This window comes from Epinephelus fuscoguttatus, linkage group LG5, assembly GCF_011397635.1.
Source record: "Epinephelus fuscoguttatus linkage group LG5, E.fuscoguttatus.final_Chr_v1".
In the NCBI taxonomy this organism is placed as follows: domain Eukaryota; kingdom Metazoa; phylum Chordata; class Actinopteri; order Perciformes; family Serranidae; genus Epinephelus; species Epinephelus fuscoguttatus.
The window spans coordinates 3,374,725-3,390,320 of NC_064756.1; the positions used below are offsets into that span (position 1 = coordinate 3,374,725).

General features: G+C 42.9%; 1 protein-coding gene across 1 annotated transcript in view; it reads right to left on the reverse strand.

Moving 5' to 3' along the window:
• The window catches only part of timm50 (translocase of inner mitochondrial membrane 50 homolog (S. cerevisiae)), a 55,219-nt gene that overhangs the window by 14,245 nt on the left and 25,378 nt on the right, over positions 1 to 15,596 (reverse strand). The window contains exons 5-6 of the mRNA XM_049576258.1: positions 5,166 to 5,224; positions 1,242 to 1,361 (exon numbers count right to left, since the gene is read on the reverse strand). Of these exons, the coding sequence (XP_049432215.1) occupies positions 1,242 to 1,361; positions 5,166 to 5,224 (179 nt within the window). The remainder of the gene's footprint in view (positions 1 to 1,241; positions 1,362 to 5,165; positions 5,225 to 15,596) is intronic.

Consider the following 15,596-nt stretch of genomic DNA (forward strand, 5'->3'; position numbering starts at 1 on the left):
GGGCACGTGAAGCTACTTCTGTGTGTGTGTTTGTCTGTTTAAACAGGCGGCAGGTGTTGAGTTACGGCTGCTGCACACCTGTCAGGTAGGTGGACCGAGTGTGTGTGTGCGTGTGTGTGTGAGAGGGGGGCGTCTCAGCAGACAAGAGTACAAGTCGACAGGTGGTGGGACACACCTCCGACACACTTCATATCCTCCACCTCTCCCATAAAACCATTCACCCCCAACTTCATCTCCACTCCTTTCTTCTTCTTAATACCTGTGAGCGCTAAACTGGTTTTCTCTTCTTCTTCACCACATCATATTCTATATACATTACTGATTATCTCCATTATTTTTTGTGAATGTCCAGAGATTTGACTTTGGGGGCTGCCATATTGAATGCTCCATCACTGAAGCAGCAATTAGCAGTGCTAATTTCACTGTCGAAAACTATGACGAAAATTAATCGTCAACGACCTTTCATCAAATTAAAATGTGGATGAAACTAATGAGCATGTTTGTCTTAAGACTACAACTAGATCTAAATTAGCTGTCAAAGTTAACAGCTGACAGTGGAGAGCAGACCCACAGGTTCTGGGACGGGGTACAGAGGTGGATGAGGTTAGAGAAGTACTGAGGGGTAAGACCATGGAGGGATTTGAAGGCGAGGAGGCGGAGTTGACCACAAGTCAGTGAAGTTGGATGAGGGTGGGGGTGATGTGCTGCCAGAGCTTGATACAGGTGAGATCCCTGGCACATACAGGGCCTGTCCAGGGCCTTGTCGGGTACCCTGGATAGTGTGGTGACCGCAGCCTGGAAATATTTTTTAGGTGGAAGAAAGTACATTTAGTTGTGGTTTTGAATGACACCCAGGTTACAGACTTCTGGGGAGGGGCGTATGGAGCAGCCGTCCACAGTGAGGAGGAGATCTACAACATCTGGGACCACAACCCCAAGCTCTGTTTTGTTGCTGTTAGATTTGAGTAGGTTTGGTAACATCCAAGTTATTTCATGCAGGCAGTTGACAAGAGACTGTGGGGCGAGCTGATTGGACAGTTTGATGCTGAGATTAGTTGTGTGTCATCAGCATAGAAGTGGAGGCTTTAAAGTGGAGGAATAATTTGGTAATTCTTCCAATTTTTCCATGTTGAAGGGTTTTTTTGAGGACTTTTTCTTCGAGGGGTAGAGTTCAGAGGGAGAGAGGATTCCACTGAACCAAGGTGAGAACTCCTGCGTGAGGAGCGTGTGAGGAGACGTACCGACCACTCCGGGTGCAGCAGGACGTCGGTGAGCTCCAGTACCAGAGTGTAGGGAGGCTGGTAGTACGGCTCCCTCAGAGGGTCAGGAAGCAGTTTCGGGCTCGTCGGCTCGATGATCATCTGACATCATCAACACACAGACAGCAGGTCACACTGTGCCTTCATAAATCAACATTAAATCAACATTAACCATGAACATGCACCACTGTCCAAAAGACCAGAATCAGCTGTTGTACTGATGTTTTTCTCCTTTCCTTCTGTGAGGTCTGATGAATAATCCTGTCTACAGAGATAAACACAATTTAATTTAGACATCAAACGTATTTTTATGGCATCATTTGGTGTGTTTGTCTTTTTTTCTCTGCACCTCTGCCACAAAGACCAACAGTCAACAAATCCGTTTGTATGTTAGCGACTCATCGACATTGCGGCACTCAAACTAGGTATTTAAAGCCAAAACATGACCTTTTAGTAACCCCTTATGTGCAGCAATGTCTATAGACCGTTTTACGGTTGGTCTTTACCTTTTACCCAAAGTCAGACACTTTCAACTTTCACATCTGATCGGAACATCTTGTTAGTGGACACACAATGCTACCAGGTAGAGTGCATTGTGGCGATTTAGATAATCTAGAGATAACTAGACTCACAAGTCAGTCTTTAGATGCTTTGCTTAACTAAAGAGTGATGTCTTTCTCCCTGATTTTGTGTTTAGATGGGCGGATACAATTTCAGAGTTTAAAAAAACTCCCTACGTTGCAGAACCAATAGTAAATCCGCAGGGCGGTCCTTCGGTGGCTCGCTGAACTCTTGTGCTCGTAAACATAGTTCGACTGCGTTAAAAGTTTTAAACAAAGTCGCTGTAAGTCCTCCATTTCCACAATCTTGTGGACTGAGCACACGTTTGATAAAATGGAGTTTAATCTCTCGGCATCCATTTTCAAGCTCTCTGTGTGTTTGTTTCCATGCGGACGAGAAAAGGGGGAGCGCACATTTCTGGGAGGGCGTGTCCTTTTAAAAAATTCAAGAGGCGTTGCTTTGTTGCCGGCCGTTTTCTCCGGTGTGTTAAACACACTTAAGAAAGGAGTGTCCCCAGACTATCAGAAGGCGGAGATCTCTGATCGTCTGGTGGCGAGACTAAGAGATAACGTGCATCATTTTCTTTCTCATCGACCACTTGCCTGGTTGAAAAGTAGGTTGAATTTCAGTTGACCAAGACTGTCTTTGGATGATTACAGCCTTAGTATAAACTGCTGTTTGTCAGTCCACAGTCTGCTCAGCTGATATTCCAACAGTGCTAACCTGAGACTTCTGTTTCTAACGTGAAGTTTGAAGAGGAACTATGCTTAAGTTAATTTTTGTTAGAGGCATTATTGTGCACTCAACAGTGAAACCAGAACCCGTTCCTCTTTAAATCTGCAAACATTTTAATGTTGAGCTTCCAGTTTCTTTAACAATAACTACCGATTTCTCTGTTCTTATTTAACTGTTTCTCAGAGGGATCTTTGGCTCTTTCAGTTTGACCATCATACAGGGTCTTGTTCTCCATGTTCAAATCGAACCCTTCAGACTAATTAACATCTGCTCGTAAAGAGGACTTTCCTTCTTCTTCACAACACCTTCAGAGTGAGGTGAGGAAGTTGGCGAGTCTGAGAAAATTCTTAAGATCAAAGAGATGATAGATATTTTCTGCTGAGCCAAAATTAGCTCATATTACGACTCTGAAAAACCCAAACAGGAAGATGGGATAAGCCCAAATGGAGATATGCTACAGAAAATATAATCATGAAACTTATCAACACCATAACTTCCCTTAAGGTGCTGCAGGAAACCCCAAAACTATAATCTGAGCCCTGGGTGTAGCTCCTTTAAGATGATGGTTCACTTTTCTTACGTTTTCCCATCCAGTGTTTCCATAGTAATGTCTTACTCAGACCATCACCATTCATTATGATGACTCTACTAAAAAAACGCACTCAAGAAAAATGTTTTCATGAATCATCTTTGCTATGAGTGTGACGGAAGAGTAAAAGTGAAAGAAGCAGAGAGCATGTCCTGATGTGGGGGACGGCTCATTGATGCAATAATGATAATATTTAAACTTGTCAGCAGACACTGAGGTTGTTCATCCAAAGACTCCGAAATTCTTTAAATTCATTCAGCTATTTTATTTTGTAATTCATTTGCTCGCTTTAATTCATTTGAAAACAGTTGATGATATTAAAACTATTTTGTAAAATATTTTATTTATTATTAATAATCATTTGTCATGTATTTATGAGTATAAAAATAAGTATATAAAACGTGTGTACATAGAAAATTTTGCAAGAAATTTTGACTGTGAGCATGCTATCTGTGTGCGCAATCCTATGCTAATCATTTCTGTATGATTATTATTTTATAGGGGAGGTGTCTTACAACTTCTTAGATTCTTACTGTCTTTTTTATACACATGCATGTGCAAAAAAATAACAAGGAAATGCATTTCTTGCAGAAAATGTGTGTGAATGCTGACGGCTGAAACTGTAAAGCATGACTGAAAATACAGGAATCTTAACGTGCAAATACACAGAACTTCACTGAATTGTGAAACTGGCAGGGTTTGAAGTTTAACTGTGTTACTCCAAGAGATTAAGAGCTGAAATACTTTGCTAGAAAAGATAGAAACTCAACTGCAGCAAAAAAATGTAGAAAAAGAAGTTGAACATGAACATGAGCATAAAGTTAAAGCTTGTGCAATCATGTCTTTATCATCTTGGAAATATTTCAAAAATACGATTCATTTTAACTTTTAAAGACACAGAAACAATTTTACACGTCTTCATCTCATCACGTCTGGTTCACTGCAACCGTCTCTTTTCTTGCCTGAATCTAAAAACCTAATAATCGACTCCAGACTGTTCAGAATTCAGCTGCCAGAGTGGTGATGACATCAGTCCAGTTTTAGTCTCTTCACTGGCTCACAGTATGTTTTCAAATATATTTTAAGATTGTACTGATTACTTCATGGTCTCTTTAACAGCTAAATCTCCAACCTCTTTGTACCATACACACCAGGATGTACTTTGAGGTCCTCTGTCTGCACCAGAGGCTGAAACTAAAGGGGACAGAGTGTTTGCTGTCAGGGCCCCGAGGCTCTGGAACGATCAGCCCGAGGAAATCAGGTCGGCCGAGTCAGTGATCGCTTTTAAGTCCCTTCTTAAAACATACTTTTATCAGAGAGCCTTTCCTGATTTTACATGAGTTTTAAGTTCCTCTGAACTGTTTTTTATTCCCTCAGTTTACATACACCAAAGTATTTTTATCGGTTGTTTTTATGACTTGTTTGTTTCATTTGTTGTCTTGTAAAGCACTTTGTAACTTTGAAAAGTGCTTCTTAAATAACGATGATAATAAATAAAGATAATTAATATTAGGGAACATAACATTTCACCTGAATGATTTCTGTCGCTGAAAATATGCATAAGTAGTAGTTTATTGAAAAATGTTTAGGAGAAATATAATTACTTTTTGGCCTGTTAAAAGCTTAAAAGAAGCCTGTAGATTAAAGTATGAAGAGAGGTCGAATTTCAAAATAGATTTAATCCAGGGCATTTATTTTGAAAATCCAGCCTTGTCCGGGCCACCTTGTAAACTCCTACCATTGTATATTTTATAATAAATATTGTGCAAACTAATACAATTCACCTTTGTCACTGAATAAATTCTGGTGAGGGAGTTGTGTATTTCTTCATGAAGCAAGAAGAGCCTAAAAATATTGTTATGGGCCCGAGGAAAAAACCCACACACAACTACACATCTGTCACCAAATATCCAGAGAAGAAACAAAACAAACCAAAATAACCTAAGGGTGTGTCCTCAGTCGTTGCAACAGACCTAATATTCTATTTCACGTTCACATGATGTTTGTTGACGTCCACTCACCTGTCTGTAGTCCTTGAAGTATTTGTAGGTTCTTTTCAACTGTTGGACGACGGGAGGATCTGACAGGAAACAGAACAGAGAGAAAACTGGTCAACGAACATCTCAATCCTGCTGCATTTTCAGGTTTGACTGAAATACAAACGAGATCAACAATAAAGTGGTTAGATCCCTTTTGATAAAAGCAGAGGTGAATCAGAATGAACACAGCTGTAGTCTGAGTGGGTCCTAAAAACTACAACTCCCTCAGGAGCCACCATCACTGATAACATCTGAGGAGCCTGTCTGGACTCTGACACGCAGCCAAACTGAAGGTGAAAATACTGAATGTCAATGTTCATGTGACTGATAAATGCTGACTACTTGTGGGCAGGAGGCTGGGTGTGGGATTTAGAAACATAAACAAAATATTTCTTAATGCTCCAAAAGTTATTTGCACTGCGTAGATTATTTAGCTTTTGAGATATGCTCATTCATGAGCAGAGTGCAACGGTGCACCTCACATAATGTGGCGCAATGATGTCTTTACCAGCGTACAGTGTGATGACACATAAGACTGAAGCCCTGGCTTTCTGCTGCAGAAAGAATAAATGTTACAGTTATAATGGTTTTTATTTCAGATGAATATATACAGGATTACACAAACAGTTAAACGCAGCCATTATGGGAAATACCTGGGGGAAATTCTGGCGTGATTCCTGCAAAACACTACGTTTGCACAGCACGTACAGTAGGGTATAGAGTAACATGAGGTCATGGTGTGATGTAGGGGAAGACAGAGCCTTAGCTTTCTGCTGCAAAAAGAATCATCTTTACAGTTATTATGGTTTATTTTAGATAAGTGTATTCAAAATTATGCAAATGATCCAACGCGGCCATTTTGGGGAAATTCCAGTGTAATTCCTGCAAAATACTACATTTGCACAGCATGTAAAGTAAAGTGAGTTAACATACGGTCATGATGTGGGGGAAGACAGAAGCCTTACGCAAAAAGAATAAATGCTCGATCATACTTTTTGTTTCAGATTGACATATATATATATCCAGGATTACACAAACAATCTCCCGCAGCCATTACAAGGAAATATCAGCATAATTATGGCGAAATGCTTCATTTGCAAGGCACGTAAGGTAACTTAAGGTCATGACATAATGATGAACAGAGACCTTAGCTCTCAGCTGCAGAAAGAACAAATGCTCCATCTATTATGGTTGGATTTTCTAAAATCTTTTCTAATAGGATAATGCAAACAAGGATCTCCTGCGGCAGTCTGCAAGAGGTCTGTTTTTAAAGACATTATTTCAGGCCTTTCTGGACACGTTCATGTCAAGTATAATCAACTGAATTTGTATGAGGCCAAAAAATTAAGCAGTCTGTTAAACATTAGAGCTTTATGTCCTGTAGTCATCTAGAAGTCACACTAATGAAGTAATAATACAGGATGCATTCGTGGAGAGCTTTGAATTGAAATAACTGGTACTGAGGAAATCTGACAAAGCACATCTGAAGCTGCACCAAACGTAAAATGGCTCATTTTACTTTGAGAGCAGAGCTAGACGAGTCGGGATGACGCCACGAGGCTCAGCTGATCACAGTTATCTCTCATCATCAGAGCTGCGATCAGACCTGCAGCCCCCCGAACTGATCAATGAGGCCGACCTGCTGATGGTGATGATGCTGATAAGCGGCTACAGTCGAGTCCTGCTGCTATTAACACCTCCAGCTGTCAACGTGCTAATGACTAATAATAATAAAGACTTCGTTTCCCATGGGGCCACGGGCTCATTACTGCATAGGAGCACAATAGCGATAGATACACAGACGCGGGCGCACGCTTCTCTCCAGCCTCCATCTCTCTAACTCTCTTTAAACACACACACTGAAGCTAGCACGCTCTGGTCCCAGGGGACTCAATACCCCAGAGTTCATAGCAGCGTGCTGAAGCAGGAAGCAGAAGCCATCTGCCAGAGTCCTGCTGTGATGACGCGCTGACGCGTTCACACATGTGGGTGTGTGTACATGTATGTGTATATGCCAGCAGATGGGGAGGTTAATAAAGATCAGAGGTGGAGCAAAGGTTGGAGAAGACGGATGTAACACACTCAGAGTCTTGACGCAGATCAAAGTGAGCTCCATCAGTTCTTACAGCAAATTATAAATCTCTTAATAAGATACAGGTCAATAAGAAGGATAAACTTCTCATTTGTGCTCGTGTTTGAGTAAATTTTCGAGGCAGTGTGACTGATGCGAACAAAGAATCTTCACAAGACCTTTGTCTAAAACAACAAATAAATAAATTTAGATTTTAATCAGAAACTATCTGATCAAGGGTTGAGCAATATCAAAATGTGTCAGGCACACTTTGTTTGGACAGTCCACCAACAGATCCTGTGAGTATTAGTAACATTCAAACTGAGGGTGAGGGAAAAATCGATCCTAAGATGCATCGCGATTCAGCATCGATGCACAAATGTCAATAATTGATTATCTAAATGTTTATTAATAACATGATGTTGAAGGAGCTAAAAAGGCGAAACTCCAAACTACAGCTCAGACACAAGTTGACCTGTAATTCAGCTTTTCTTTTTTAATTCAATGTCTAGATAACTACATTTGTGAGGTGAACGTGAAGTATCTCATGAATACTACAAACATTAACGAGAAGAGCAGAGATCAGTACCTAACGGCTGACCAACACACGCTGCAGTATTAATGAACTTAAAAACCCTCTGTGGTGAAGAAAGTAACGCTCAGTGTGCCCGGCCTGCTCAGCATCTTTGCTGTCATCGGAGTGAATGTAGAAAGAGACTGCTCGCAGCTCTGCTGGTGGCAAAACATAAATACAACCACGCTGAGCCACGGAGCTGAGCATACATCAGGTCTTACAGCTGTGTCTAAGGTCCCTGTGCTTGAAGGTAGACTGGTGCCAGATGAGGGCAGGAGATGAATTTTGTCTCTAATAGTTAGAGTTCCTTCTTCCTGAGGTTTCTACCACTTTTTTCCCATTAAAGCATTTTTTTCAGGGAGTTTTGTCATATGCTGTAAAGCCTCTGAGGCAAACTGTGATTTGTGATATTGGACTTTACAGATAAAACTGAACTGAAGTGTAAATGTCAGGAAAGGGCAAAAACTGTCAATCAGTGTTTCCCAAAGCCCAAGATGACGTCCTCAAATGTCTTGTTTTGTCCACAACCCAAAGATAACTTAAGCTTAAGCCTGGTTCACAGTACACAATTTCCATCGCTGTTTTGACATCGCAGAGGATCTTGAGAGCCACCTTGGGTCGGAGGTGAGTCGGCAGATAGTCTGCCATGATGAGTCCTCATGTGTGAACAATCCTACGAGCAAGTCGCCCCTCGTCTGTGACTGGGACTGGATATCTGGCATGCTAGAAAACTGGAGAAGTGTGACACGACTGACAAAGAGCATCAGCCAATGAGAGGCGGGATACGTCCCACGTCAGCACGTAGGAGGACGGAAGAAATGTGAGGAGGACAGTCAAGCCGGGAAGCAACAACAACAACAATGGCGGCAAGATCACGGGGAGCGCGCTGTGTTTGGACCCAGGCCCTGGAGGCAGATCTGATTCAACACTGGGAAGAATATCCATGTCTTTATGATGTGTCGTCTCCAAGTTAAAAAAACGTAGTTTGGTGACGTCACCGCGTTATCTGGGGCTCTGTCGGCGAGGGCTCAGTGGAGAAATCTTGTGGTGCGCACACACAGGTCGTAATGCAATTGGCGAGACTCCCGATGACAGAAACACACGTCGCCAGGTATGAACACTCAAAAGATTACGAGAGTCAGGTGTCAAAGAGGAGGAAAAAAAGCAGAAAATATTCACATTTAAGAAGCTGGAATCTTCTTAAAAAGCTACTCAGACTGATTCATCAATTATCAAATTAGTTGCCAATTAATTTAATAGTTGACAACTAATCGATGACTTGATTCATAGTTGCACCTCTAACACTGGGACACTTGCTTTAAGTGATGAAATGAAGTGGGGCGATAACAAAGAGCCTGTTTGCTCCTGATATGAACATGTCTCTCAGGTGATCTGGTCACAAGTGGACAGAGCTACATACAAGTGTAAATGACCACCAAGACACATTAGTCCCTCCCACACAGAGATGTTCAGTAGAACCGCTACGAAGTCCCTTCTTTACGCCACCTGTGACTTCTACAAAGAGCTAATCAAGGACAGCACGATGTTGCTCCAGTGCGTGATGTTAGACAGTGTACCGGCATCACGGCATCATCAGCAAAACAGACCCAACGGGAGTGACATGCAACACAACAGCGTCGGCCTCTAGCATGACATATAACATACATGTTGGCAGCACTTTGTAAACAATAACAAAGACATAACATGTCAATAACAATCATTTACCATCTCTGTTATATGGTGGCTGACCTCATCCTCAAGATTGTCTGGAATGTATTTGACCACATGTCTTTCATAAACATGTTCCGGACGAGGACGCTGTCACACTATTACTTTATAACTCGCCCATTTCACAACGAGTTGGACTAAGTTTTGCTAACTGTGCATGGTTTTGCCCTGTGGAAAGAAAACATGTTGAATCCTGCTGACGGGCACATCTCCAGCTGTAGTAACACAACCGCTAGCGATGACTAGCGAGCAGCTAGCGAGAGTGTGTACCTAATTACTGTGCACAAGGCCCTTAAACCTTCTTGCATCAGTGATGTAAGGAGTAACAAAGCTGGTCGGCTGGAGACACAACAGATAAGATGTGAACGGCGATATGTTCTGGCTGAGTTCAGGTCACTGAAAGACGTTAACACCAGGTATAAACAGACTCACACACTCTGCTGAGGAAGAGGATGTTTAACCTGCTCCCCAACACACACATGTGGGAGTGTAAGTGTGGCTGTTGAGTAACCTCCCTCCTGGGAACCGAACCAAAGACACCCTATAACAGGAACACTGTGTGTGTGTGTGTGTTTGGGAGGAGGGGGACATATTAAGGCAGGCTTTTATTATGTTAATTAAAAGGGGGACGGGTGGGGGAGGAGGAGAGGTGGTGGTGATGGGGGAGGATGGAGGAGTGGAAGTGATATCTCAGGGTGGCTGATGGGTGCATGAACAGAGGATGACAGGAAAAGGATGGAGAGGAGGAGGAATGCTTGTCATCCTGACTGGAGGAAGCTGGTGATGATAAAAATTAAAATTCTTTGGTGGCCATTTTCACCCCTTTACTGGCCAAACAGATTTTCAGAATTAATAAGGGGCTCTTTTTTGTTGTTCTAATGGTCTAATTATGGTACGGTGATTTTAGAATCACCTAAAGTGAGTTATTGACGAACATTTCCTCCTGTGCTCACTGGTAACTTCACAGGGTTTCCCAACACATTCACTTATTTGTGTCAGGTCAACAAGATGAAAACATCCACGGCCATGTTCAGATTTACTGTTTTTGGAGGTGGCCCATACATCAGGTGCGCCGTGAGAGTGAAACTTAACCTTCAGTGCGCTGGGTCTTAAGTTTGCTTTCGCTGACAAACAGCTGCTCCTCTCATCCATCGATCTGATCTGATCAGCTCTGATCGGATCGACTGATCATTTGTCCACTCCGCAACTCAAAACTCCACAAACTAGACAAAAAGTCAGTCTATGAAACCTTCTGGCAGGTAGGGTTGGGTCGGTTCTTGGTAATACCAATTCTGTCCGGTACTCTGGCTTGGACCGGGTTTTATTTTTTGAAACCGACCGGACCGCATACTCGGGCAGAAGGTACGTGGAACGGACGCCGCGGAGGTCTGCCCGGTAAAAGTGGACGTCTGCAAGCCCTGTGCGCACAAAGCACGACCGCATGGACTCCGCTCCGCGCACCAGTGTCACACAAAAGACTGTTCGGCATGTATTTTTCACAGACATTTTTACACAGAGTCCGCTCTGCTTATAGTACGCCCGAGTCTGTGAGCACCTGTGTCTGCCTCTTCACCAAGCGCACAGCAAGCAGGAGAGAGAGAGAGGGGTGGGGCGGGGACTGAGCTAGGAGGTGCGAGTGCGCATGCGTCTCTACTGTAGCCTGGAGTTTGTTTAATAGTGACGAGGAGTCGATAATGGCAGACAATTTAGTCTCGACGAAATCAAAGAATGCGCCACTATGGCAACACTTTGGCTTTGAGCCAGACGAAGGAGGCAGCCCTTGTTTGCACTGATTGAGTAAGCTGCAAAATTTATTTGTAAGGAATAAAAGAAACATGTTACTGTCACTCTGTTGTCCTAAGGTCGTTTTTTATTTTAAATGAGTAAACTGTGCCCCCAAGTGGCGAAAATCTGGTTTTACCGCGTTTTTTGTTTTGTTTTTTACAAAAACCGGACCGTTTTTTTTTTTCTCATACCGACCCAACCCTAGTGGCAGATGCATATGCAAAGTGGATATGAGGCCACTGACAGGCGACCAAATGAGACGGACTGTGTCCTTGAGTACTGTGATAGATATCTCTAGGTTTGAACATTGTCATAAACATTTGGGACAATGTAACCTTACCAAATATAACATGGCCATTTTTAGGCATTTTAATGCAGAAAATTATTACTATTATTTTGTTTTAGATTCTTTTGCTTTTGCCTTTATTTGATGGGACAGACTTGGGTGTGAGGGAGGGTTGGGTGCACATCGGACGCCTGCTTTAACCACCGAGCCACTGGACGCCCATTATTATATAATATTTGACATATCTTTGATGTGGAGACTCCTGCAGGTGTTAGTAGTTGACGGTTTGCAGTACAGTGGTAAACTGCCCAGGTGTGCCCCACCTGTCGCCCTCTGGCACCTATCAAAGGATAAGCAGGCAGAGGCAACAGATGGATGAAGCCTCCTTTAACCACAGAAACCCCCTTTTAACCACTTGAAAACTTTTCAAAATGTGGAAAATAAAATCAAACATGGACGTCACCTGAGATAAAAACAGGGCTGTTCTTTCTGAAATTGTTTTAAAATGTCTCCAAGACTGAATTTTGGCAGGGTACATCTAAGGAGGATAAACTTCTACAGAATTAAACATCCTGAGTAACTATTGAAACACCTTAAATTATCCCTGTTTTCAGTTTAACTCTAAACTTCCACTTTACAAACTGGAGTACTTGTTTGGATGTAAAATAACTGGGATTCCTGAGTGTTTCATCCTGATGATATTCTGCGAATTCAGGGAGGAGAGGCCACCTCCTCCTCTTTCTTTTCCTCTCTTGTTTCTCTCCTTTCATCTTCTTTCCCTCTCTAACGGTCTTCCTTTCATAGTCAATGTCGGCTCTTTGTGTTGGAGGCCTCGCTCTGTCGAGCTGTCAGATTAGGGCTGTTGGTGTTTTCCTCCAAACCGGCCTGGGTGGGCCGAACGATCTGGGCCAAACTATTTTCCTCCTGGCCTGGAACTGATCTCTCAGGGTGATGCTGAGGCCATGCAAGCTAAATTTATCCTGTCTGTGGTTATCATACAGTTAGTGTACAGGTTTGGCTACTATATATGAAAATGCAAGATAAACTGAACTAGGAGGATGTTAAATGCAAACTTCAGCTGCGACCAGGTGTGGATCAGAGTCCTGCACCGGGTTGGGACATCTATAGGTAAATAGCAAAACTTTACCTTCAGTACGCTAGGTCTAAAGTTTGTTTTCACTCCGCATCTCTCATCCATCGATCTGATTAGATTGACAGATCAATTATCCACCCCACGACTCAAAACTCCACAAACTGTTGCTGAGAAAAAACCCCAAAGAATTCCACCTGTGCTGCGTTCACGGACCTGCAAAACCTCTGAGTTTACCGGGTCCCGCGGAGGTGGACTGGTACACAAGCAAACACTGGCAAGAAAAAAAATCTCACAACGGCACGGGCCACTTGAGCCCCTTTCCCACTACAAAAACCCCACTAACACGTGCTAACATCTGGCCTCTTTGTGTAATAGGAAAGGTGTTAAAAGCATTCACACCTGAGCCAAATGACTCTGCAGCAGTCTCAGGTATCTCTTACCTCCGGCTCTAATCGGCACTGATGGGACCACAACACCTGGGTGAACGTGCTGATTTTAGCTCCTTAACTGGAGAGCTGCAATGACACGCCGTCACAAAACACCGTCCGTCTCCACCCAAGCAGCGCTCAAACACTGTTACAAAGTAGAGGTAGAGCGGGTTGTCCACTAGTCGAAAGATCAGTGGTTCAGTCCCCAGCTCCTGCATGTTGAAGTAGGAAGTATCCTTGAGCAAGAGACTGAACCCCAAATCGTTCCTGATGGCTCTGTCGGTGTGTGAGCAGGTGGCACCATTTCCTCTGTGCTGCTTGTCTGTGACATCGACGTGACATGCCAAAAATCATCGTGTGCACAGCTCTGCTCTACAGGCAATGGGAATGGAATCTATGGCTTATTTTTAGCAGGTTTACCCGTGTTTAAAAACCCCGTACACATGCTAATGTTGGTGGAAACAGAGCTTTTACTGTCACCTGTACTGTACCCTGTGTAGAGTTAACGTATAGCTACGAATCAGCCTTTAGATTGCAGTGTGTCTGACTTTATTTGCCTTCTCTCACAATGTGTTTGCAGATGTTGACAATGTTGTCAGATCCAAATATTTCCTTCAGCTTCAGAGGAGTCTGAGTGAAGAAAATGTTCCTGTGAGCTAAAATTGAAAAATGAAATAAAACCAGATGAATTAAAGGAATAAAAACATAATTGCACCTTATTTTGAAATAAAATAAAACCCTAAATGTTGGGGTTTTCTTTGTGTTTTGGAAGGAACGCCACATATTTGGAAATCTATTTCAAGCTGTATTTTCTGTCACACGTGTCGCGGTGTAGGAAAATATTCCCTTTTAAAGCTGCTAAGGAGGGATGAAAAAAGAGAGGGGATGTAAACAAGCTGACAAAAGCCAGTTAAGGAGGGAAAATGAGAGAATGAAGGAGGGAGGGAGGGGTTCAAGCAAAATAATAAGGGAAGAGAAGAAAGAGGTGGAAGTATAAACAGACAGAGACAGAGAGGAGGGGGTGAGCATAAGAGTGGAGAATGCAGGATAAAGGGATGGAGAAAAGATGAAAGAATAAGGAGGGAGCAAAAGAATAAGGGAAATAATAGAAGGAGCACAACAGATAAATTGAAGATGAAAGGGAGGCGAAAAGGACGGATGGAAGTAGGAAAGGATAGCTTAAAGGGGACAAGATGAGGTAAAAGGAGAGAAAGATGGAGAGAGGACAGATGAGGAAGTTAAGGAGATGAGGAGAAGAAGCAGTAACAGGAGGTATTTAAGGATAAAAGGAAAGAAAGGATTTAATGAAGGGCTGGAGGAAAGGAAAGAAAGGAAAAGGATGAGTGAAGGATAAAAATGAGGATTAAAGGATGTAAGAATGGGAAGGAACCGAGAGAGAAATAAAAAGGAGAAGAGGATGGATGGAAAGATGAAAGGTATGAAAGGCAAGAAGGAAGAGGAGGATGAAGTAGTGAACGGCAAAAAAAGAGGGAAGAAACAAGGGATGAGGAAAGAGGTAAAAAGATGGAGGTGTGGGGAGATGGATGAAGAGGCCTCCGTCCCAAACAAAAGCTGTGGTCAGGCTCAGCATCTGCTTCACAACAACACCCCCCCTCCCCCTGTCCTCCTCCTCCTCCTCCTCCTCCATCGTCAATCGTTTGTTTTCTCTCTGGGTGACAAACGGCAGCGTGGCCCGGCCTCTTTAATGTGTGGACCAGTGTGTGTGTGTGTGTGTGTGTGTGTGTGTGTGACAGGCCTCTGGGGAGTGTGTGTTCATGTTAGAGCAGCAGTGGCCTTGTGTTCCTCCATTACATTTTGATATATTGTTCGATATTATAAACACATGTAATGACACTTCAAATAATGAAACTAAAGGGTGGGTTAGGATTAATGAGCCTGGAGTGGACTGCACAGCTGAGCGGTGGGCGTGAGTTTAGAAGACGTATAAAGAAGCTCTTCCTGTGCTCAGTTTGGACTGATACAGTTCCTGATCCTACACAAATGTTTGCTTTTTTAGAAAGCCATGTTTGTGTTGAAAACATGTCTGAAATGTTTTAAGAGAAGGTTTGCAATTTGTCAAGTCTTTAAACAGTCAGATGCTAATGTGAACATTTAGGCCCCAAACACACAGAAAGATGAGGTGAAGCGTCAAATTGAATGCCACTAGTTAAAAAACACTTGCCTTTTTATTGTCGCCAGGCAACCACCCCATCTCCTCCTCACCCTAACCTTCCCATGTAATCAATCTACCGTTTATTCATCTCAATTTAACTCACAATAATCAGTGTGTAGCTGCTGCCATGTTGAGGCAGAGGGTGCTGTCTGTAGCTCTGGTTGAGGGTGAGAGGCTGTCAGCAGATAAACAGAGATCTGTGTGGGTACATGAGACCCTAAAAAAGAGGCTGGATCATGAGGAGTACCACCAGTTGGTCCAGGAGCTTCTCCTCC